General features: G+C 38.0%; 3 protein-coding genes across 7 annotated transcripts in view; 2 read left to right on the plus strand and 1 right to left on the minus strand.

Annotated features, from left to right (window-relative positions):
- Positions 1–6: 6 nt before the first annotated feature.
- On the plus strand, positions 7–5,109 carry ptges3a (prostaglandin E synthase 3a (cytosolic)). The gene is made up of 8 exons (XM_014982214.2): positions 7–168; positions 888–1,037; positions 1,195–1,258; positions 1,352–1,450; positions 1,909–1,998; positions 2,275–2,340; positions 2,430–2,457; positions 4,368–5,109. Exons 2-8 carry the CDS (start codon positions 889–891, stop codon positions 4,385–4,387), a joined length of 516 nt encoding a protein of 171 aa, XP_014837700.1. The 5' UTR covers positions 7–168; position 888; the 3' UTR covers positions 4,388–5,109.
- A 3,533-nt stretch (positions 5,110–8,642) lies between these two features.
- On the plus strand, positions 8,643–11,335 carry mipa (major intrinsic protein of lens fiber a). The gene is made up of 4 exons (XM_014982215.2): positions 8,643–9,609; positions 9,771–9,935; positions 10,975–11,055; positions 11,150–11,335. The coding sequence occupies exons 1-4, from the start codon at positions 9,250–9,252 to the stop codon at positions 11,333–11,335; spliced, it is 792 nt and encodes a 263-aa protein (XP_014837701.1). The 5' UTR covers positions 8,643–9,249.
- A 2,078-nt stretch (positions 11,336–13,413) lies between these two features.
- stat6 (signal transducer and activator of transcription 6, interleukin-4 induced) overlaps positions 13,414–24,333 on the minus strand; it is a 30,591-nt gene continuing 19,671 nt past the window's right edge. For 2 of the 5 annotated variants that reach the window (XM_088007389.1, XM_014982217.2), the window contains exons 16-22: positions 23,416–23,565; positions 23,263–23,320; positions 22,344–22,376; positions 20,790–20,828; positions 19,512–19,544; positions 19,101–19,121; positions 13,414–18,579 (exon numbers count right to left, since the gene is read on the minus strand). In XM_088007389.1, the coding sequence (XP_087863515.1) occupies positions 18,519–18,579; positions 19,101–19,121; positions 19,512–19,544; positions 20,790–20,828; positions 22,344–22,376; positions 23,263–23,320; positions 23,416–23,565 (395 nt within the window). In that variant the 3' untranslated portion in view covers positions 13,414–18,518. The remainder of the gene's footprint in view (positions 18,580–19,100; positions 19,122–19,511; positions 19,545–20,789; positions 20,829–22,343; positions 22,377–23,262; positions 23,321–23,415; positions 23,566–24,333) is intronic. The other 3 variants (XM_088007391.1, XM_088007392.1, XM_088007393.1) reach the window with 3 other exon arrangements.

Consider the following 24,333-nt stretch of genomic DNA (forward strand, 5'->3'; position numbering starts at 1 on the left):
TCTCGAGAGATCACGAAAACTCCGCGATACTTTAAGGGACTTCAACGTTTCGGTTGAAAACCTCAGAGTTAAGGTTTCAGTCATCACATTTGCCCGGGTTTTTATTATATAACACCTCTAGATAGCCCGTAGTCAGACGAAGAAGTTCACCTGCTATACTGTAAAGATGTAAGTCTTATTTATTTGTGTACTAGCAGTCGCTTGTTGCTAATAAGCGCTTAGTCTTTGAAGTGCTGTAATGCGGATCAACTAGCTAACATTAGCTCATTGAGCTAGCACACGAGTTAGCATTAGCTGTGCCGTTAACATTTATTGTTACAGGAATAAAAACCAACACAAATCGTTAAACCTACCTAACCTTGTAGCTTAACATAACCTTATCCAACTAGCCCCAAACTTTTAATTGTAGCTTACGTTGTATGCGCCCCATATATCAGTTAAGTTAACATTAGCTGGCAGGCTAAAGTCAACTAACAGTACTAGGTTAAAGTTAGAGCCGAGGAGGAATGCCGTCATGGTGTGAAGGTTTCACTTTGAGTTAAAGTAACACATGTCCTCGTTCAAAACCATTAAGTCTAATTCAGGACAAATATTTGACAGTATATATGTTGGTCATTCAAAAAAACACAGATTACAACAATTGTACGTTAAAGCACAACTGTTTTGCCTCCTAGCAAGGTTGCTGAGAAATCTTCCTTGTATAAAACCAAAAGCACTCAGTCTTGCCCTGTTAAATGGTTTAAAGATGTGATTGTATGATAGGTTTTCTCTCTGTAATAAAATGTAGCATAACTGATTGCTTCACCCTGCACATGTGACCCAGCAGATCAGTCTAATGTAAAAAGGAAATATGTTGTCGTTAATTCCCTCTTTCTGTTCATCAATAGCATGGCCCATTTGCCACAGCATGGATTATTTCCCACCCTAAGTGCCACAGCTAAATGGTATGACAGACGAGACTTTGTTTTTGTTGAGTTCTGCGTGGAAGACAGTAAAGATGTACATGTCCAATTGGACAAGTCAAAATTTGAGTTTAGGTAAGTTGTATTTAAAGTACACTAGATGGTAAGTCTTTTTGTATTTGTATAAAAATGTGTTGTGTTTTGTGAAATCCAGTCATCTGTGTGGACCAAATTGAAGGAAAACTGGGTGTACTGGAAAGTATGGTGACCTCCCTTTCTGTCATTTTTACAGGTGTGTCAGCGGAAAAGACAAATACAACAATGAAATTGAGCTTTTTGGGGAAATTGATCCCAAAGTAAGATTACCATCTGCAGAACTAGTTAAAGTTTTAGGATGAGTTTTACTTCTCAAGGGCTGTTAATAAATTTATAATCTATGTAATTTACAGCAATCGAAACACAGCCGCACAGACAGGTCTGTGCAGTGTTGTTTACGAAAAGCAGAAGCTGGGAAATCATGGCCACGACTTACCAAAGAAAAAGCAAAGGTAACTTTAAATTTAATGCATTTTTCCTTAACTGTTTATTGTCAAACAAACGTCTTCACACTGCTGTTCAAAAGTACTTTTCATAAACTTAAAAAAAGAAAAGTGATTGTCTTTTGGAAATAAACTCTACTGTCTTCAGGTGTCTAGATCATGACATCTTCTACAAATGTGCAAGAAATCTGTTGCTACTGAATTAAATTGCAGTGAGACAGATAAATAATGGAGCTTTATTTCTTTTTAAATGTATTAAATACACTTTAAGTCTTTTCTCTCATTTTTTTTCACTTATTTTCTACATTGTGTGATCTTTTAAAAGATCTTAATTTTGTTGTACAGTTTGTAAGCCCTACACACAAAGTTATTCATTTAGTGAATTTAAGTTTAAGAATTTGACAATATGCTGTTTACGTGCAGGTAAATAGTATTTTTTGATTGTATAACTCTGTTCCATCCTCTAGTTTAAATGGTTGAGTGTGGATTTCAACAACTGGAAGGACTGGGAAGATGACTCGGATGAGGACATGTCAAGTTTTGACAACTTCTCAGAGGTAATCGAGTAAAAGACTGTCAGCACTTATTTGTTTATTCAAAGATTCCCTTTACCGTAGTAGAGACTAATGGGGTCCACAACAAAAATTACAATTAAATCTTCTTTCACAGACATTACAATAAAGACATGATGGTATTCCTTAAGACGCAAACTAAATTAAATGAAGCACAAAATTCAAATCAACTCCAACAGTTATAACGTCTTACAAACATTACGAAAAGACATGCTGATTTATGTGCGCCATATATCTTTCCCTCTCCCCCTTTTTCTTCAGATGATGAACAACATGGGTGGAGATGATTTACCCGATTTAGATGGTGGAGAATACGGTGCAGAAGAAGTATGAGTTATTTTTATTATTTTCTGATGATTTTCTTGACGTTTACCAGGTGAAATCCAAGTTCCCATAATTTTGTTTTTGTGTTTCAGCATGATTCTGCAGACAGCGATGATGAAAGTAAGTATGACTTTAAAGAAAGGAAAAAGAAAAAACAGCGAAGTTGTAGTTTGTTCTTTGTGAGGACAGAGGAAAATCATTCTTTATACGTAGAAGAACATGACAGTATAATATCTTGAAAGATCCACATGTATGACAAGTTCAGTTAAAGTGAAACTCGTATAACGTCATTCACTCATGGGAGTGAAACATTTCAAGTGATTTATGTTACCGTTGATGAATATGGCTTGCAGCTAATGAAAAGCTGAAAATTCAGTTTCTCAGGAAATTTAGACGGTACATAAAACTAATTTAAAAGGAATTCAAACACTAAAAGGCTAATCTATTAAAAAGCATGTCAATGTGCTATACAGTACATGGTTGAGACTCCTGACATTAACTGTGGCACCATTCCAGCCTGGTGTAGAGGAGAAAGGCCTGTGATTCTGCTGAGGTGTTTAGAAAACCCAGGTTGCTGTAGTTGTGACCTTCAGGGTTTCTCTCATCTTACTCTTGACAAAAATCCATAGAGCCTCTGCAGGGTTTAGATGAGAGGAGTTTGCTGGCTCATCAAACACTCTTGACACTGTTGCCTTCAAACGGTAACGTTTGGTACCTTTTGTCATTACGGTCAGATGCCAAGTCCTGTTGAAAGATTAAATCAGGATCTCCATGAAGCCCATCAGCAGAGGGAGAAATTCAATGCTCTAAAATCTCCTGGTAGCAGGTGCTTGTGCAACTTTATCAGTTTTCCACTCAACCATTATTCCTCTAACACACAGCACTCTGAACAGCAGTGACCTCTTAAGACTTAGCCACCTTGCGAAGACGGCAGTGTCTATCCGCTGGTCAAGTGTCCAGTTAGCCAACTTCTTTTCAATCCTTTTTATTTATGTAATTTAAGAAAAATAATCTGATTATTAGCTGTAAGCTCCAAATGCCCCATTATGACAATGTGGGGAAACAAAACTTTTTTTTTTGTTTCTTTTTTTTTGTTTGTTGTTTTTTTTTTTGTTGTTTTTTTGCAAATTTATTAACAATAGAAAACCAAGAAACTACTTTTACATAAGTATTCACATCCTTGCCATGAAGCTCACAATGGAGCTGTTTCCACTTATCATTCTTGAGATGTTTCTACAACTTAAATGGAGTCCACCTGTGATAAGTTCATATAATTGTTGATTTGGTAAGGCTCACGCTTGTGAGGTCTCACAGTTGACAGTGTAGGTCAGAGGTCAAACACTAAACATAAAATGAGAGCAATTGTTTGTAGACTTCTGGGAGAGGATTGTCTTGACACAAATCTGGGGAAGGATACGGAAAAAATTCTGCTGATTAGAAGCTCTTGTTGAGAAATCCTTTGCAAATGGAGGAAGGTTGGAACCAGCGGGACTCTTCCTAGAGCCGGCTATCTAAACTGAGAGATCAGGTGAGAGAGAGAGAGGTGACCAAGAAGAACCCAATGGTCACTCTGTCAAAGCGCCAGTGTTCTCTCTGTGGAGAGGAGAACCTTCTAGAAGGACAAACATCTCTGCGACAATCCACCAGTCAGTGTATGGAGTGACCAAACGAAAGCCACTCCTTCATAAAGCGCATGGCAGAGTGTCTGGAGTTTGCCAGAAAGCAACTAATGGACTTAGACCATGAAAAGAAAAGATTCTGTGATCTGATGAGACAAAAATTTAACTCTTTAGTGGTAAATAGATTAATTTAAAACAAATTAGAATAAGGCTGTAACATACCAAAATGTAGGAAGAAGTGAAGCACTGTGAACACTCTGCGGATGTGCCGCATATACACATTACATCAAGTGTCACTTATTGCATTTTAATTACTGAATTGAGATATTTTTTTGACACTTAATCTTAAGCTGTTTCTGCGTTTGTCTTTGTTGTCAATGTTCCCCTCATTGGAATTTTTGTCTCTTGCAGAGATGCCTGACCTCGAGTAGGCAAACATGGTTGCCACCTCACTAGAGATCAAAACAAGTCGTGAGTCTGAAGAACGAAATTAGGCAATGAGTTGGCAGCCACATTGAAGAACCTCTCTATACCCCATTTCCAAAGTGAAATCCCTGCAGAGAGCGACCGGGGGGGTGGGGGGGACGTGATACAGACATGCACAGGCGTCCATAACAACATACAGTGCTGTGCTTTGCTGTTTTGTTCTGCATGGACGATTTTGTTCAAATAAAAACGTTGTTGTTCCCTGGCTTAAATGACTATTGGGATGTGCTGATGTCTTATACCCTGTTTCTCTTCTGTTTTGTTGGGTTTTTTTCCTTTCTGGTGTCAGGTTATGTAAACACATTGTGATTTTTAATGACAAAAAAGATCTGAAAATGCCTATTTTCCAAGAAGTAAATTTTCTAATGGTAGACTTCCCCTCTTTAATGTTTGTATTGTAAATTGCTCTTACGTTTCATTTAAGTAGCAAGAGTTCTGCTATAAATTGGTTTTTCAGTGTCTTTGGTCACATGCAAATATTTAACAGTAATTTCACTTTTTTAATATGTTGCAGCTTTTAAAATAAACATGCTTGGACAACTACAGATTTGTGTTTAGAATATGGCGTTTGAGTTTACGACCTAATGTGTTCACATCTTGGAAAGGCATTGTTTTCTTTATGCAATCCATTAAAGAGATCTTTCATTGTTGCAAATAAAACAGATAAGTGTTTTGTTTTTATCTTATGAAGTGAGAATATAAACTGTATACATTTTTTCTAAGATTTAAGCATAAGTTATGCATAACATGAACAACAAATATGCTTTGAATATGTATGTTTGATTCTAGGTATCAAATGTGTTCATTGTAGGCTATGGGACTTTAAGAAAGATTTTTAAGAGGGCAATAATTATTTGCTATTTGGTATTTTTCAAAATCCATCCAGAGTTGAGATGCTCTACAATTTTTCCAAATTATTGTATCACTACGGCAGTCACATCCTATTTTTACTCCAAATATGGTTCCTGTACCAGGGTGGAACAATAATGCAACCTGCAACTTCAATTAAACTGTGTAAAACAATAATTCACTGCACGTTTGTTTATTTATAATGAAATTTGTTGTATACTCACTGAGTGAAGAATATGCATATGCCCACTCTAATATTTGACTAAATCTCCACTGGCAAACTTAAGATTGACTCAAGCTTTTTATTTCAAATATTCACTAATTTCTTGAGAATATTTGACCATGGAAATAAGTACAAGCATCCATTTCTTAGTTGGCTTTATAAAATAAAAAAGACAGCAGAGTTAGCATTTTAGCTGAGTTAATTTAGTCAAATTCAGAAACTTAATTAGCCAACTTTATTCATTCTTTGAGATCATTTTACTGTTGATATTCCCAATTATTTCCAGTTTCACTCATCTGATAAAATCTGCCTCCAGATGAAAAGGAATGGATTGGGATGTTTGATATAACCCAGGAACTAAATGGCACAAAAACCAAAAATAAACAAGGACGATCACCAGACTGGTCTTGGAATGGATAAAGCAGGGCAAAATGAAACTTCTGGAACGACCCCAACCGCAGACCAATTCAAACCTCATGGACAACGGTTCAAACACGTCCACTCCAAGAAATCTTCCAGTTTAATCAGCTACACCATTTTTGAAACCCAAAGTCATCGCCTTATCTAACCAGAAATGAGACAGAAAGTCCCGTTTCCTACATAAAGTGGGCGCTAGAGGTGCAGCTGATTGCAGGAGATTTAACTAGACATTAGTGGGAGGGGTGTGCGGACGTTTGAGGTTTTATAGCTTAGATTAAAACCTGTATGCTCATGTTTCCCTTTAAAAATGTATTAAAGATTAACTTTGGGAAAAGACTGAAATTTAACCTGGTAGACTTTATGTGAACTTCAGTGGAACATGAATAGTTTGCGTGTGACTGTGCTGCCTTATAAGGACCTCTGTCCTGTTTTGCATCCTTTTACTTGGAGCCTCTGGTAGGGACTTACCGTCTTTACTTTCACACAGACTGAAAAGGGAAATACCCAGTTTCATTCCTCTTTTCTGAATATTTGAGGTATAAATTTGCTGTGGTTCAGTTTTGCTGTGTGTAAATTTTCAAACTGTGACCTTCAATTTTAGACTTCCCTCAACATCAGGGTAATACCGTTAGTTAGCTTTTGTGCATTATTTGATGCTCATCAAATCTGGTGTCAAGCCCAATGCAGAACTTCAAACACAGAATTATACAGACTGTGATTATGCTAGCAGAGGGTTTCTCAAAGGCATTGTAATTCAATCATGTAGTCTAAATTTTCTTATTCTCCTGCAAGTCTTTACTACTGTAAAGTTTTTATAGAGTTTGTCTGCCCCAGTGTTTAGGGGCTGCAGGTTATGTGTGCGTCAGCAGTCTGGACCAAGAGAACAGAAAAACACAATGCAAGCATCTTTTCCAACACCCTCCAAACAAAAACTACAGGCTTAAATGTACAAAAGCTGGCTTAGGGAGACATGGGGAGGGGGAGGACAAAACTTCCCAACCTGTTAACTAATGAACTTTTTGAAATTATCCATGTTTTGTTTAGTTATTTATTTAATTTTTCCAAAATCAAGACAGCTGTCAAAATCAAAATGACCAAATTCTTTTTTTGCTGCTCGGCAAAAGTCTGCCAGTTGAATTTGCAAACATGTTTCACACCACTGATAAAAATCTGGAACATGTACAGATCAAAAGTGAAACAACAGGCACTAAGTCAGCCACTCACAGGTGCAAGGAAGGGAACTTGCAGATCTGAATATGACTGCAAGAAAAACAGACCATAGAAACCAGCAGAAACTGTTACTGCTAGCGTTTTGTTTCCAGGCGTGAAAGGCACAAAAAGCAGTAAGGTCAGCATAAACCTTTCAGAGAGCAGCGGCCGTCCCTGTAGCTGTCCTGGTCAGCATGACGCTCCAGTGCAGAAGCTCAATACCACGGCTGCTCTCTCCTCTTCCTCTGTGGCCGTGGATTTTCCACCGCTTTATCCGACCTGAGCCTGCAAACCAATCCACAGCACACAATGCATAACTCTGTCTAATCAGTTCTGCTACAGATCTGTTTTTGTTTTTTTTTATTCAGAGCATAAGGTTGGGAAATTACTGGAGCCTTATGGATTGCAGCATTGATTAGAGTTCATCTGAGTTCTGCTTTAAAAATAAGGCCATAAACCTGTGGAAGATCAGTTGTTTCTATACTGTATGTGCTATCGTCTCCGGCATTCTTAAGTGTTTAGCATGTAAGAAGAAAATAAGGCCAGAAAGGAGTTTTTTAATGTGACAGCAGTCACCTTAAACAGTCATCTGCTCTCCAACCAAATGCATTCCAGAAAAAATAATAATTATAAAGTGAAACACGCCAGCTGTGAAGCAGGGAGGTGGAAGTGTCATGGTGCTGCTCCAGGAACTGGTCCGCTCACCAACATGAGCTGACCACATTACCGATGCTGCTGGAGGAAAATGAGAGACTATTAAAGCTGAAGCAGAACAGAAACTTGTGACGATAATCTGAAATATAACAGTGAATACACTAAGTGCTGGCTGTGAATTAATACATGGATAGTTCTGGACAAAGTCAAATGTGCTGAAAAGTGTGTGTCCAAACCGGGAGAACATGCAGCACTTGTAGTCATGGTTACAAAACCTCTTTTTCTCTTCATATTTTCATCAGCAACTAAGAATAAAAAAAATAAGTTCTTAAGGTGGCAATAACTACAGATAAGTGACTAAATTAATTTTCTTTTGTAAGTACAAAACCAAAGGAAATTGATTATTGTTACTGTGTTTGAAGTTTTACTCAGATGTTATTCATTCTTAAATTTCTTTGTTTTTTCCAACCTTGTAATTACGCCAAACAAATGGTATAGTCTTAACTACCTTTATTGTCTGAATGGTGCTCAGTAACATTGCTTTGTTTCTTCATGCTTCTGTTCCACAATACTGAGTAGTTTGGGAACCTCTGCTTTAGTAGTAGCTTTAAATTAACAATAGTAATGTTAAATCTATCAATGTTAATGTGAGATGATTCATGAAATATACAAATTGTAAGATATCTGGTCTGTTCAAGTTAAAAAGCTCAAGTCCAAGTGAGGTCACAAGTCACCAGTGTTGAAGTCTGAGTCGACTTCCAAAGTCATTAAATTTGTGACACTGGTGTGGAAAGAAAGACATTTTTTCCTATATTAAAGCGCTTTAATGCCATCATGGTTTCCACCAGGCTGTTAGACTTTTTTTCATCTTAAGGTAATCCAAAAATAAAAAAGCTTCACGTTTGGCGAAGACACACTGTTGCTCTTCCCAGAAAGCTCCTCTCGGCCTCCAAGTTTCAAACTGTATGTCCAAAGGACCAACTAGCAAAAGAAGGGTTAAGTGACCTTGTTTTGATTAGTGATATTGTCCGCTGACCCCTCCCCTTGGCTCAGTGCGTCCGTCATGGCGTTGGTGGATTATAAAAAGGCCTCTGAGGTCCCCCCGCTCTGATAAAGAGGCTGAATGTCTGCAGGACATGCTTAACGTTTGTCTATCCATGTTACTCTTCTAACAACCAGCGAGGGCTGGCATATAGATGCACAGAGACTGGCTTACTGCTCCACTCAGGAGCTCTTTATGACAAAAATCTGACTTAAGAAGGAATCCGTACATTTTACTCACAGCTACATGCTGAGGCCTTTATGTGTTGTTGCATTTAGCTTTAGAGAGACAGCTTCTGTTTGAGTGCTTTTTGGTCTGTATTTTGTTGTTGTTGTTTTTGACATTTTCTGTTTTAGGTCGATTAGTTAGTCCTCAGGTGTTTAGAAGCTGCTTTTTGACTTTGTACCATTATGTGGGAGTTCAGGTCTATGTCTTTCTGGCGAGCGGTCTTCGCAGAGTTCTATGGCACCATGTTCTTTGTATTCTTTGGGCTGGGAGCGGCCCTCCGCTGGACCACAGGCCCCCACAATGTCCTCCATGTTGCCTTTTGCTTTGGACTGGCGGCTGCCACCTTCATCCAGTCCATCGGTCACATCAGCGGGGGACACATCAACCCAGCCGTCACCTTCGCTTACCTGATCGGATCCCAGATGTCCATGTTCCGGGCTTTCTTCTACATCATAGCCCAGTGTCTCGGAGCGCTGGCCGGTGCTGCTGTGCTGTACGGAGTCACACCCAACAACATGAGGGGGAACTTGGCACTGAATACGGTAAGGTGACCAGAGTAGTCAAGTGGGAATGAAGGTTTTTAAGAAAGACGGGACCACACAGTCTGCAGATTGAAAATAACCTGACATATGTCCCAACTATAGACCACTTTCTCTTTAATTTCAATTTTCTCCTTGTCATCTTTCTAAACTGTCTCCTACAGCTGCAGCCAGGCATCAGCCTTGGCATGGCCACCACGATCGAGATCTTCCTCACCCTCCAGCTTGTCGTCTGCGTCTTTGCTGTGACGGATGAGAGGCGCAACGGACGCCTGGGCTCTGCTGCTCTTGCCATCGGCTTCTCTGTGCTCATCGGGCATCTGCTTGGGGTAAGAAGCCATTGATTTTTTTTTTTAGGTTAATCCAAGAGCAAACTCTAGCCTTTTCGTGCACAAATTAGTGTTTTTTTTAGAAGCACCAGAGCAAAGCTTGGATAAACTAAGATAGATGGCGTTTTGTGTTTAAACTTGCTGGGTCAGCAGCATTGTCACATGGAAAACCTCAAACTTCCTCAGCATCGTACCTACTTCTGGATCTCCATTAACATCCTACTGAGATGGATGGTTTCAGTCGTTGAAGGCAGATGTCCTGCAGTGCTTTAGAAACGGTCCATCTACAGGTCACTCACCTCAATCAAAAAGCATCGCATGTAGAAATACGTTAAATCCAGTACAATTCAAACATCTATTAGATTTAGGATTAAAGTCATCAATTAATTTTATCAACATGAATCTTCTGACTGAAAGTAATATTAATGTTTTGGAGCGGTTTAGACAGATGACTTAAGTGCATCTTAGGTACAAATTAGGGTGATGGCAAGGAGAGCGTTCATCCTCAAAGAACTGGACCTGCATCATGCACATGTTTTAATGATGTGGTTGAATGAAAACACCTCAAATCTAAATGTGCCAGGGCTATGAAAGCGTTTGGCTTTGACTTTGTTTCCTCAGCCTACCACAAATTTTGCAGGAGCCTGCTGATCACCAAATCATTTGACTCAGGAGGGTCCAAGCAGAGCCACATCTAAAACACGCAGGACAACGGCCGGTCCATGATATTCATGATCGCTGTTGCTAGGCTAGGACTGTCTTGGTATTGTTTTTGCAGACTTAAATTGTAATAACCTCAGAACTAAAAATAGATTTCTGGTGTTATTTAAGTTCCTTGTATGAAATAGTCAAAATCATGGCAAACATTTCAGTAGATAATTTCTACTATGAAGGACATCCTTCCAACACCCTTTCAACATAAAATCAATACATCAAGATGAACAACATTGAATAGTATGCTAGACTTAGTGACCACCTTGTGCTAAATGAGCAGATAAGCAGCCACAATGCTGAACCACTTTATCTGCCTGTTGCTTAGATGTACTACACAGGAGCGGGAATGAACCCAGCAAGGTCCTTCGCCCCTGCTGTCCTTGTCAGGAACTTTGTTAACCACTGGGTAAGATGTGTAAATATATTTGCTCTGCAAAGAAATCCAAACCAAATTGTTGTGGCGTTTCTATATTAACTCTGCTGGTTTTCGTCCTGTCCAGGTGTACTGGGTGGGACCCATGATCGGCGGTGCCATAGGCGCTCTGCTCTATGACTTCCTGCTGTTCCCACGCATGCGCGGCCTCTCCGAGAGGCTGGCCACGCTGAAGGGCACCCGGCCCCCAGAGGCCGAGGCCCAGCAGGAGACCAGGGGAGAGTCCATTGAGCTTAAGACACAGGCCCTATAAATCTGGAGATTTGCTTTCTGACACCCCCAACCTCTCTCACACCCCTTCCACCTGTAGCGCCACACTCTGCACCCTTGGTTCCCGGTCCATCCGCAGCCCACACTCTGTTTTTGCACGCATGCCTCCTCCCGCTCCTCGACAATTGCAAAGAGTGGTGAAAAGCCCCCTTGTCGTCCTTGTCGTGCTCCCTACAGGACCTATAGAAAAGGCATGCACTGCCCCGATTAACTTATTTACTCTCACCTGCACCCATTGTTCCTTCTCCTGTTCCCAGAGTCGGAGGGTTGGAGGAGGACTTGCCGCTAAAGGAAGCACCCAATGCCCTGTAGCAGGGTGAAACAGTTACTCCTTGCTGACCAGACAGCTGTAACTGCCAGGGATAGTGGTGCCATTTCCAACTTTACTTCCCTTTCTGTTTACTTTCCCTGCCTTTCATTTTGCTAAGAGTGAAGCTACAGTAGAACAAAGGACCTCCGCCTGCATTTCCAAGTTTGATTGAGCGTGATCTCGCTCTGTGTTTTGTTTCACGAACTTTGGTCAAGATATGTATTGGTATTGTTTTCGCCTTTTCTTTCTTTTAGCTGTATGTGTGTGTGTGTGTGTGTGTGTGTGTGCGTGTGGGGGTGTGTGTGTGCGTGTGGGCGTGTGTGTGTGTGTATATGCAAGCCTGTGTGATAAGAGTGATGGTGAGAAAGACAAATTGAGTGCGCCTGCTTGTCTGTGTGTATGTGTATGCTTGTTTTACAAGATATTTTCCCTGAAATGTCATTCCTAAAATTGTTTGTATAATGAGTTACATAATACCACATTACGTTAGAGATGTGTCACCATTTTTTAATTTATTTTTTGCCCTAAATGGAAAAATATAATTTACTGTAAAACTCCAAGAAATCTGCATGTTTAGGGTAATTGTATCTTTCTCCTAGGGGGATAAATCTGGATTTCAATCACGGCTTAAAGCCCCTTTCAAACACTTGAGCATTTGTGTCTCATGTAGTAAAGCCCCTATTTATTTTTAAAATAAAGATCCACAATTAAAATATTTTATTTTTCTTTTAGGCAGATTTTTTTAAGTGCCAATATTAAATTTTACTATTTTACCCAGAACCGTAGAGTATTACTTTATAAGTAAATACTTTGTTCGCAACATCCACATTTGGATCATATGCAGTAACTGCATTGGTTTATGTTTTCTTTGACTTTCTGACAAAAATTTTGTACCCAGAGATTTAGAGCAGAGCTGACTGAAGACCCATGTACAGGCGTTTTTGAGTTATTACATTTTATTTACTTAGGCCTACCAAGGAAAATCAAGGAGAGCAAACTCAGCTCGCTGTCCTGAAGACCAGGTGTTTTATTTTTATTTTTTCATTGGTACTGTGCTATGTAAATTATACATCAGAGAAACTTAAATTTTCTGTTAATAAAGGCAGAGTCCCTGAGGTGGGACAGCTGCAGTCTGTTCAAGTTGAAAGGCTCAATTCTGTTAAATTTGAAATTTAACAGAATGCATCTTGATTTTCATACATTCTCCAAGAGGAAGATTGAAGTTTGAAATTGTATTTGTTCCCTTCTTCACTCACCCTTCTTCCTGTCTTTGGCTCAGAGAGAAGTTAACATTTTGCTAGTTTTGCTAGAACATTTCTTGATCCAAGCTTTGTAAACTGATTCTCTTTCTGCTTCACTTACGTAACACCTTCACTTCATTTCCTTTTTTTACTCCCAGAGTGATTTCCATGGCTGTGGTTGAGTAGAATTTAAATTTTCAACAACAAAAAAAAAATTAAAATTAGATTGTTTTCTAATGGAAACGTTATGTTGTACAGTGTAAGATTTTTTTTCTAAAAAAAAAAAAAAAAAAAAAAAAAAAAAAGGCTGTTGAAAATGGACGGAAAGTGAATTGATAGAAAGTATAAGATGCTCGCTATCCATGTTATCACAGATTAAACAAATCCTGCTATGTACAAACATTCAACTGGTCATCCACTGTGGTAACAGGCATAGTTTGGGGCATAATTGGCTTTAAATGTCAAAAAAAAAAAAAAAAAAAAAAACAGACAAAAAAAATCCGTTTGCAATTTCTGTTTTTGTTTGTGTTCTTTTCGAGTTTATTTGGAGTGTATACAGTCAATTACAAGACAAAACATTTGCATATGGAAAATCTTAGACATTTGGAAGAACAAGATCGATTAACATTTCTGGTCCCAGCTCTATTTACAAGAACAAAAACCCGGAGGTTATTTCTGTGACTCATCTATGTGCTGCTGCTTCTAGTAAGGAAACTGCAGTGTTTTTGAAATTCTGAAATAATACATGTATAGATGAATGCATTTGTAAATAAATTCACCCAATTATTTTGGCAGTTTTAATTTTATGGTAGTTTGAAATCTTATATATATGTATATTTCACAACAACCGAGGACTTTTACCAAAAAAAACTGCATGATGTGTAAAACGTGAAAAATCCACGTGACAAGGAACATTAAACACATTGGCATATAAAAACATGTGAAAGGGATGGCTTAGGTGTAAGGAATGTTAAAAACTGAATTCATTCAGCTTACACAGAATTGATTTGCATAAGGCTTAAATTAGAAAAAGAGTAACTATAAAAATTATATATATATTTTTACAATGTTTTTAAAAGAGGATGTTCAGGACTCTTCAAAGGAGGTTTGTTTGAAGCAGTTGCAGGTAGCTAATATATTTCTTAATAAGCAGATTTGTTTTTCCAGAAGGCTGAAGCTACCAGACCATCTGACTGGAGTCTAAAAAAGGGGTTTATGCCACGTTAAAATTATTCCAGACTCAAAGGACCCCTGCCAGCTCCCACAAATGTTCCTTTAAAAACCTGAAAACAGCCACTATCTTTGCAGTGAAGGAGCAAAACCTTTCCAGCCGGAGCAACAATCTGTTACAGTCGAGGAAATACAACAGCGGTGTACTTCGTCAACACATGGTTTCTTTCGACCAGTGGTTCCCAAACTTTTTCTGACAAATTGACATAGGAATAACAGAGAGTTAGTCATTCTAAGGTAAAAACCCAGCGCATACAGCGTTCAGGTATTTATTTATTTTTTTTCATCCAGAGGGCTCCCCCCACCATCCCCTGCAATGGCACGGCGGCCCCCCTAGGGGGCCTTAGAGGGCGCACCCCACAGTTTGGGAACCTCTGCTTTAGACAGACATACATCACAGTCAATATTTTTGCTGTGGTTTCAATGTTTCTGTATTAGGTCATTTGCCTTTTTACTAATTTGCAATCCATTTTATACCCAGAGACAGCACAAGGGGTAATAATATTTTCAGTCACATAAGCACATTTTCTCAAAATCTCTTCATTTGTAATTGTTCCCAAATCTTGGCATTCTGCTTAAACATCCATCACCTTCTTTGGAAATAATCATCTAATGCAAACATGTCAATATGCCAAAACTGCCACGAGCATCTTGCATTTTCAAAATATGAGTCGTTTTGAGAAGGTGGGGCTCTCGTACAAGCAGCTAACTTCAGTCTTGGGGGGGAAACAAATCTGTATGTTTGCAAAACGGATTTGCCGAGATATTACTAATTATCAACTGTGGGTAGGACAATAACAGCATACTGTACAGTCTCAACAGAAGTTTTTTTTTTTTTTTAATTGTGCGCTATCCCTTTACTTGTGGTTGGAACTTTTGCTACATTTCCTTCCATCTTATAAGCTAATAAAGTATTTAAATCACACAACTTTTCATACAAAATAAAAGTGAAGCAGTTCAATTTGCAGTTATGTATTTACAAACAAGAGAAGGACAACCAGTTTTACCATTTGTAATGTTGTCACTGGAGTTGGCCTAACATGCTAACCCTTGTGTTTGTGTAGTTTCTGTGTCGTTCTGATATACTGATGATTTGTCTCATGTTTACTATTGGGTTTTAATATGAGATAAACATCTGAATGTACTGTAACAGTGTTTGCTAAAGCTTTTTGAAAATACTGTCAACTAGAGTTTTATATATAAAAATAGTATAAAAAAATTTAACTCATAGATATAACTAAAGTCTTGCCCACCAACTTTACTGCATCTGCCATCACCATGGTATAGTACTGCAGTCCGCAGTAATGAAAGAAAATGATTATTGTTTATTATTGTTTTCTTTTGTGACTGAACCCAGGTTTGTGACTGAACACTAACTATCAGACTATTAAGCATAAATATTGTGTAATATATTATGGTTAAATGTTCAACATGCAGTAACTGAAGTGTTTAGGTAAGGACAGATTATACAACTGAGAAAATACAATGTCACTGAACCCACCCCCAACATTACAAAGAAAAATAGCAGGACTACCAAAACATAACACCCAATAAGTTGAAGTAGATGACAAGTCTCTTATTTAGCTTAAATCAAACCAAACAAGCAACTGAATGAGGAGTTAATAAATGCACAAGTCATGTATGTGTGTGTGTTTTTCAAAGAAGTCCACCATTAAGCATAAAAACACAAAAGACAAGAAAACCCCTTTAATCCAGATGGGTTTCTAATTTAAAGTACCGTATTCAAAGTGAACTGGTCTTGTTGTGTTACTGTTTCAGAGGTAAATGCTGGAAAGGAAAAGGGCGGCTCACATAATGTTGAATTTAAATAAAATAACTAAAGCAACAGCACCAGTAAAAAGCATCCATGAAGATTTTAGCAATGTTTTTTTTTTTTTTTTTTACATTTTTGGTACTCAATATTCATACAATTTCCTTTCCTTATTTTTCCCTCTTACCTGTCAGTGGGAGTTCATAAGCTAGCAACACATTTTTGGGTGCTAATTAGGGAATCCATGTTATCCACATATAACAGTGGTTAAAATGAAGATAAACATTAAAATTGTTGCCATAAGCAAATTATATTTTTATCTTGAGGTGTTACTTTTAAGTTCAGATTGGAAGATACATCCAGTGCCTTAACAAGACTGAGATTCACAAAAACTGTTTTAAAATAATCTATGCCAAGTGTAGAATAATCTAGTAAAATATTGGTTAATAAAGTATTTTAGAATAAAAAAAAATAGATCAAATGTTGTACAGCGTTAAAACAATGAAACGGCCTTTTCGTATAAGATGCTAGCGTTAACCACATCAGAGGCTAATAATGCTTAGCCAACTGTGGTATTAACACAGCGTTCATCCGTAAAGACGACTGTGGCAGCTGATGAGTCTGGTGAGGAATTTAAAGAAATAAACTGAAATAAATCACTCCAGTGTGCATAAAATAATCTACATGTGGAGGAGATTTAAAATATCTACCTACAAAAATGCTTTAAATTTTGATCCAGAGATGATCTAATGCAGTCAATCAAAATGTGGAATACCTTTTTAATTTAGTGCTCATATGGAGTTCACAAAATGAGCGCTAGCACATAATAGTTATCCACTTGAGGTGTCTTTACAGTAGGGCTGTTGTAAACGAATATTTTAGTAATCGAGTAATCTATCAATTATTCTTACGATTAATCGAGTAATCGGATAAAAAAAATTATAAAATGAAATATTGGTAAATCTGGCATAATACCGGTGTTACTATCAGATATCAATATCAGTCCAATTTTTCATATTTGAGCATCCCTAACAGTTGCTTTTTTGTAGTTTAGAAAACTAACCTGTAACAATAATAGCTCACTTTCTAAGTTAACCAGAAGAAAAGTTATAGAAAAATCTGAAATTATATTGAATTTAATAACAAAGAGGCAGGCTCACAAATATGCTTATAAAATGTCTACAATCCAGCTTTTAGTTTATGTATTCATCTTCAGTGAGTTTAATAGATTAATTAAACTCACCTTGCCACCTAACCTGTCACGCTTTGGGTTTGAAAATACGGGAAATGGCGCCTGGAGTGGGAAGAGAGGGCGAATGAACGAACGTAAGATGGGGTGGAGGGGAGGAAATAGACCAGCGGACTGACGAACCGTTAGACCGGGGGACGAACACGGGGGGGAAGCAATACGGGATATTTACGACACCTTCACTGGTCACACTCAGAAACTCATCTACCAGCCATGTACGATGCGCTCCGCCACCCGTTTCTTCAGACCGGGATATGAAATTTATTGTGCGGTTCGTCGGTAAAGCTACATTTACACGGTAAGCATCAGCTACTCAGCCGCCCGCCCTGTTCAGGCTATCCGCTCACCTCAGCGCTCTTCCCGCCGTTCGCTTTCAACCAGCAGCCCCGGAGGAGAAATGCTGCCGTACTCCAGGCATTCCCCAGTCATTTTAAGGATGCTTATTGGTTCCCCAAAAACGATAAAAAGTCGGGCATTATCATCAATCAATAAAATCCCCACGGGCCAATCTTGAAGATTGGACTTTATGCCGCTGAGACTTAGCTTTTGTCAACAACTCAGAGGCGGAAGTGAGAGCTCCGCGCAACGCAAATGAAGTCCCGGCCGGAACACGGTGCGCTAACTAATAAAACATAAATTAACGAAGCTTCGAGGCAGGTAAATTTTCCTCGAGGAATTTTAGTAATCGAGGTACTCGAATCATTCGAGGAATCGTTTCAGCCCTACTTTACAGTGTGAGTTTAAGACTTCGAGTTTTTGAATCACAAAATGCTCTACAGACTATGTAAAAACCCAGCAGAGAGCTCAGAAGCAAATGCTAATCTTGTCTTCAAAAGCAGCTAGCAATTAGCAAGCCGTGATATTTGCACAGGGATAAAGCTTTATAATTTAAAACTTGAGCTACACAGAAATGCATCCCAGAAAAAATAAAAAAGTCCTTTGTCTGTTACTTTAAAGTTAGGTTTCTAGAATAATATTTGTGAGAAGAACGCATGTTATTCAAATTTCTATTTTTTGGACTAAATTTAGCTTACACCTCAACATTTAGGAAGTCTCTCGCCCTTGACATACAGGTTCTGTAGTGCTAAAAATCCTGCTATCGGACACTTTAAACTGGTGCTGCGCCGATACTGAACACATAGTTATTTCTTCTCAATTGAATATGGCAGCAGCCATATTCAAATAGGTGTGGCCATTTGAAAATGGCCTAAAAGGCCCTGAAAAGGCTAATTCTAGCTGTAAAAAGTTTCTATTTACAATCAAATCAAACTGTAGATCCCAATGAAGAAAACAGCACAATCACTTGAGTGATAAAAGATGAGTTAGTCTTCAGTCTTGACTTTGCATCTGCCTTGGTCTCTAATATCAAGTAGAGTTCTTAGCAAATTCATTGAAATAAAAGTCGTATTCCATGCCATCTGGGGGACTAGAAGATTAAAAAAGGGACATAATTAGTATTTTGCACAGTCTATTACAACTTTTAATATTCAACAACATGCCACTACAGTATATGTAAATAAATGACTACGTTTTAAAATCCAGTCTTCAGACATTTAAGATTTGTCTTTCCACATGCATAAAAGTCAGGCTGCTTCATCAAGCTGCACTACAGGGAGGCCATTAATTGACCAAATGGTTTTTAAAATAATAGTATTTTTAAATACCAAGTGGTAATAATGGTATTGTTTATAACTTTTTTTTATTACTATTATTAAATTTACTGGTATTACACATATTTTTTTAAACATAGAAATTATTTTTTGTATTTTTTTTAAGTGAATTTTATTCACAAACATCAATTAGTGTACCTTAAAAAGCACTCTGCTACATTAGCGGTAAGGTTGCATGAAGTTTACTTCACAAATTTACTAAAAGCTTAAAGATTGTGAAATAGTCAACAATAGCAGTGATGTCAAGTCAACAGAACAATCTTAAGGTTACACTTACATAGGGTCGCAGTTTGCGTCCCTGCAAATTGGAAGAAATTCAAATGCATAATCAATAGAAGTGAAACAAAACTGTAGCACAGTCCAACAACTGCAGCATTAAAATTATAAACTGAAAAAAACCCCAGATCAGTAACTACTGTAACTTTGAGAAGGTAACACTGAAACACACACACACCACACAAGCAGTGATTGTGTGGTACTTGCTGAACATGCAAAACCGCAACAGAAAAAAAAAACATCAATCACACCAACTTTACAGACCTTTTGACGTCACTCTGACCGACCACTCAAATAGCCGATATAAAATTTTAACTCCTGTTGAGTGACTTTGATATTTAAAATGTCTGATTTTTGTTTTATTTAGGAGCTAATATTAGACAGAGAAAATAAATTTCGAAACAACACTTACATGGAGAGGCCATTCAAGTCTGGTAATGTATCTCTGCACATGTTAAACCAAGAGAAACATAAAGTTAGTGGAGTAAGAAATGGCAAAACATTAACAAAGAACCCAATACACAAATAATTTTGCTCTGATACAAAACTCCATAAAAATGTGCTTGACTTTATATGCCGATGGATGTTTAGCCTAAAGTCCTGAGCTGTGGTTCTACTCATCTTGTATCCATCCTAGTTAAGACACAATAAAACTACACCCTGCATTGACACCATAAACTTAGCACAGCTTTTCCTTTTTCAGTGTCTGTTAGATGGTCGTTTTGATTAGTACATGTGGTTTGAGTTGTGTAGGTGGATCAGGAGCGGCGGCAGGTTACAGTCTGTCTACAACCAAGCGCTATGTACAATACATCTATTCATGATCTATACAAACTTATCCTGGAAGGCTCTCCAGTGATCGTTAGGCAGGTAGTTAGATTTATAATTCATCACAGGGCAACACAGAGACACACACACAGACAAACAGGGATGCATGTACACACTCATACTTAAGGATAATTTAGAGAGACCAATTAACAGTCATGATTTTGGACTGTGGGAGGGAAGCCTGAGTACACACACCTATATGGGTAAAACGAGGAAACATGCAAGCTTCATGCAGAACCCATGATCTTCTTGCTGCAAAGCAAGTGTTGATAACTGTGCCACAAAATTATTACTATTATTATTATTATTAAAACTTAACATAGATACCTGAAAATATCCTTAAAATATATACAGTTAATCCTCAGCAGACTGTAATCCAATAAGCTGAGGAATCATTTCACCGTCACTGAACACTGCAGCATCCAGAAAGGAATACGTGCAAAGTGCAAATCATAAAGCTTTTAATTAAAAGACAGGTGGTTTTCAATGCTTTTAAAATCTAGTTTCTAGAAGTAAATTTGATCAGTTTAATCCTCCTGCGGTCTTAAGACATTGGGTCGTTTGGACACGTCAATGAGCGGTACGGTGTGGTCGCATTGATCCCACGTTCACCTTTTTTTTTGTCTGTGTGTGTGTGTGTGTGCGTGTGTGTGTGTGTGTGTGTGTACCCCGCCCCACCCCCCTGCCCGCTGTCCGACCGTGACACCCTAAGACCGCGGGAGGGTTGAATAAAAACTAAGAGAACTTTCTGTGTTGTAGAAACGGAAATCAAATTAGAATTTCCACACAAAGAAAAGTGACCACAGTTCAACAACTGTCTGTGCAAACAGACTGAGAAGCTGGCACATGAAATGACTCTTACAATGGGTAGGTGTCTTCGACATTCAGCGCGCTCAGCTCACTGTACACACAGAAACAGACACACATAGCGAACAAGATCATTTTAGCCTTTGTAATGAAGTTTCTTGCTGAACAAATATATGAAAAATTGTAGAAAAATTAAGATACAAGATTATTAAAACCAAGCCATATTGAAAAAACAGCATGTGACAGTGAATTAGCCATGGTGTAAACAAACATGAGTTTGTACTGGATCCTTCTCTGTGTACACTTTATAAAAGAGGACTAAGTGACGTCCTGTTGGCAGAAAGCTGTCACTTATTTCATTGTTTTCTTTCTAGAGATGGGAATTGACAGGAATTTAGCCATACCAATGTCATTATCAAGCTTACTTACTAATTAGATTCTTTATCAATTTTCTAATCAATTTTCATTGAGTTAGGAAATGAACTCTTTAAGTTGTTTAATTTAAAATATGCACCATGTTTTATTCAATTCAAGCAAAATTACAGCTGACTTAAAAAAAAAAAAAAAAACGAATCCCTTTGTCAAATGAACATGAAATGCAACTTTTTACACAGTTTTTGTGCAGGCAAATTTGCATGTTTCCCTTTTCAGGAAGGATTGTTCAAGACTTAAGGTATGGAAAACACCCTCTCAGATGTTATTTATTATGATTTATTTTTGTCTCTGTCATTTTACTCCACCCTGTATTGATGAATAGATAGCTGAAAGAGAGCAAGAGCTTACGGTCCGCCACTTTACACTGGCAGTCCTCGTTAACTACAGTCATATTCAATAAGTAAATAGTAATAAATAAGCTTTGTCTCATATGGTTATACTTGTATTATGGTTATTTAATACCTTAGAAGGAGTAGCATGTCAACAAATGGGCATATTCCCTTTGGGGATCAATAAAGTATTTTCTATTCTGTTCTTCTAAATTTGAATATTAATAAAATGTTCATGTATTTCAGTAACTCAGCTCACAAGTTAAACAGTTTATATAGATTAATTCCCCACAGACTGATGTTTTAAAGCTTTTATTTCTGTTAATAGTGATGATTTCTTGCTTAAGGCTAATGAAAACATGACAATCAAGATGAAAACATTACATCAGACCAATAAAAAAAACATTCTTAATGCAGACATGTGGGTCTCATGAAAAGTATGTTTAATATCTGCCTAAAGGTTGTTATTTTCAAAGTGTACTTTTGGTCTGTCAAGCAACCCTCATTGGAGCCAATATTCTAATTTATTGAATATGACTGTAAATATTAATATGAGATGAAGTTTATTCATACAGCATGGTGCTAACATTAATACTTTTACCTGTGACATTTATGGCAGAAGGCACTGTACTCAAACCTCAACCGCAAGAGAGTCACGGCCGTTGCTTAGCAACCTACCAAACGCTTTACGTTTGTGGAAATTATTTGCATGCTGTGTGGTCAAATGTTTGAAGATATTTCATCCTTTTGTGATCAGCGCTCTGCACATGTAGCAACTGGCCCTGGTGTGTCACATGATCAGTTTCCTACATGGTTCCCTAGAATCAGGGAGCGGCACAACTTACCCACTGATGTGACTCCCATCGATCTCTGGTACCCTGCAAACAGAGAGATTTTGATATATTTGACACTGGCACATACATTTTATTTTGTGACACATTAATGAAATATTTTTTTAATTGAATTAGTTGATGCATTTATAATATTTATCACTTCTCTACACACTGATCCTGCCCATGCATGCGTGCATAATGAGACACTTTACATCTCCATTCAATGATGAAAGATTAACTGGTTTGAAGCGCTTATGCACATTATAAGAAATGCAACCGTCACTGTATACAAGCTTAAAAAAATTCAGAAGTTTGTTCAAATTTAATTTTAAGTTTCAGAAAACTCAAAAATAGCCAAAACACTGAGTTCCTTCAAATCAGAGCTAAAACCCTACATGTTTAAGAGTTGCTTTTGATGATGGTATTCAACATCAAATTCAACAAAATAAAATGTTTGTTGCTTGTCTAATGGTTGATTGCTGTGTTGTGTTTTGATCACGTGAAGCACTTTGAACGGCGTTACAACGAAATACAACTTTAGCTTATTCACTGGGGAAACAGAACTTGATTTACAGAAGTTTTCTGAGAAGTTGTTTTTGTTTTTCTGAACCTACTGACTCGCCTTATCCAAGGACAGAGCTGCAGAGACAAGCTGTGAAAACAAACTGCTTCCTTTGATAAGCTGATGAGAAGTTCCATGTTTACGTAACTGGTGAATATTAAAGCGATCCACTTTATCTTCACTCTCCTGGACTGGCCAGAGAGTCTCATTTTCTTTGCTTAACCATTTAATAAAATAATAATCAAAACACATTTTGATTCATTCTTGATTGACTCAGTGTTTCACCTTAAAATAGGATTTATTAATCTCCATAACAACTGCCTTCTTGCTGAAATGTGCTAATAAAAGAAAAATCTTGACTGAACTTACGTGCCAACTTTAGTCTGCAGACTTACGGGAATGTAGCCCGAATTGGTGGGCTGTTGCTCTGTTTCAATCAAGAGAAAAGCAAGTCACCCCTGGTGACAACCAATCAGTTTAAATTAACGTACAACCGTCTTTGGTCACTTTGTACAGCCTTACCTGTGTAGAACTTCTTGAAACCTTCATGTTTGGGCACATTTGGATAGAGGTACAAGATCTCATTAATGTCTCGTATGCGGTCGCCGAGGCAGCGGATCTCGAGATCTTTCCTGGTGAAAGGCTGAATGTTCTGAATCATTGGTATCCCATCTAGAGGAAAAAAAATATTGGATCCGTCAATGGAAATGTTTAAGTATTCAGATTTGTTCTCTTTTTTTTAACATTTGCCATGTCAAAACCAACACAATGGTACGTCCCTTTAAAGTTGAAGAATACGGTGTTATGGTGTTGTTTGTCTATCTTAATGTTTCTAGAGAAACATCAGCAAACTGTGGTGTGCATCTGTCTTCATAAAGGTGGTTCCATTGTTGAACAACCTTTCTCTTACATCTGCGAGCCTTTAGGGAACATTGATGAGTGAACTCATCGTCAGTGGGCCGGACTGAAAAGCGACGGAGACGCTAGAGTCAGAAGTTTTTAAAACTATTTTGACCCAGCTGAGGAAAGCTAACTTGATTTCTGGCTGTTGGTGAATCCACCAATAGTTTAGACGTAGCTCAACGGTGTTTGTATGTTTTTTTTTAAATGGTGACAGCTTCAGAGACAACCTATAGAGCAGTGGTTCTTAACCTGGGTTCAATCGAACCCCAGGTGTTCGATGAGTCGGTCTCAGGGGTTCGGCGGAGCCTCTGCCGCGGAGGTAAAGACACACTGTGTAAAGTCGTGATGACGCCCCGCTTCGCCATCACTTGCTGCAGAGGATCACGTTACATTGCTTAGCCAATCAGAGCTGTGGAGGAGCACTGATTGAAGGAGCTCCACTCTCAGCATGGATTTGAACCTGTGTCTTTAATTACTTCAGCAAAGCTCACAGTTTTTACCAAATTCTGTAGCTTTTGGTGTACTTCTAAATCTGCT

This window comes from Poecilia mexicana, unplaced genomic scaffold, assembly GCF_051168715.1.
Source record: "Poecilia mexicana isolate PSO_F unplaced genomic scaffold, ASM5116871v1 scaffold_7, whole genome shotgun sequence".
Taxonomy (NCBI): Eukaryota; Metazoa; Chordata; class Actinopteri; order Cyprinodontiformes; family Poeciliidae; genus Poecilia; species Poecilia mexicana.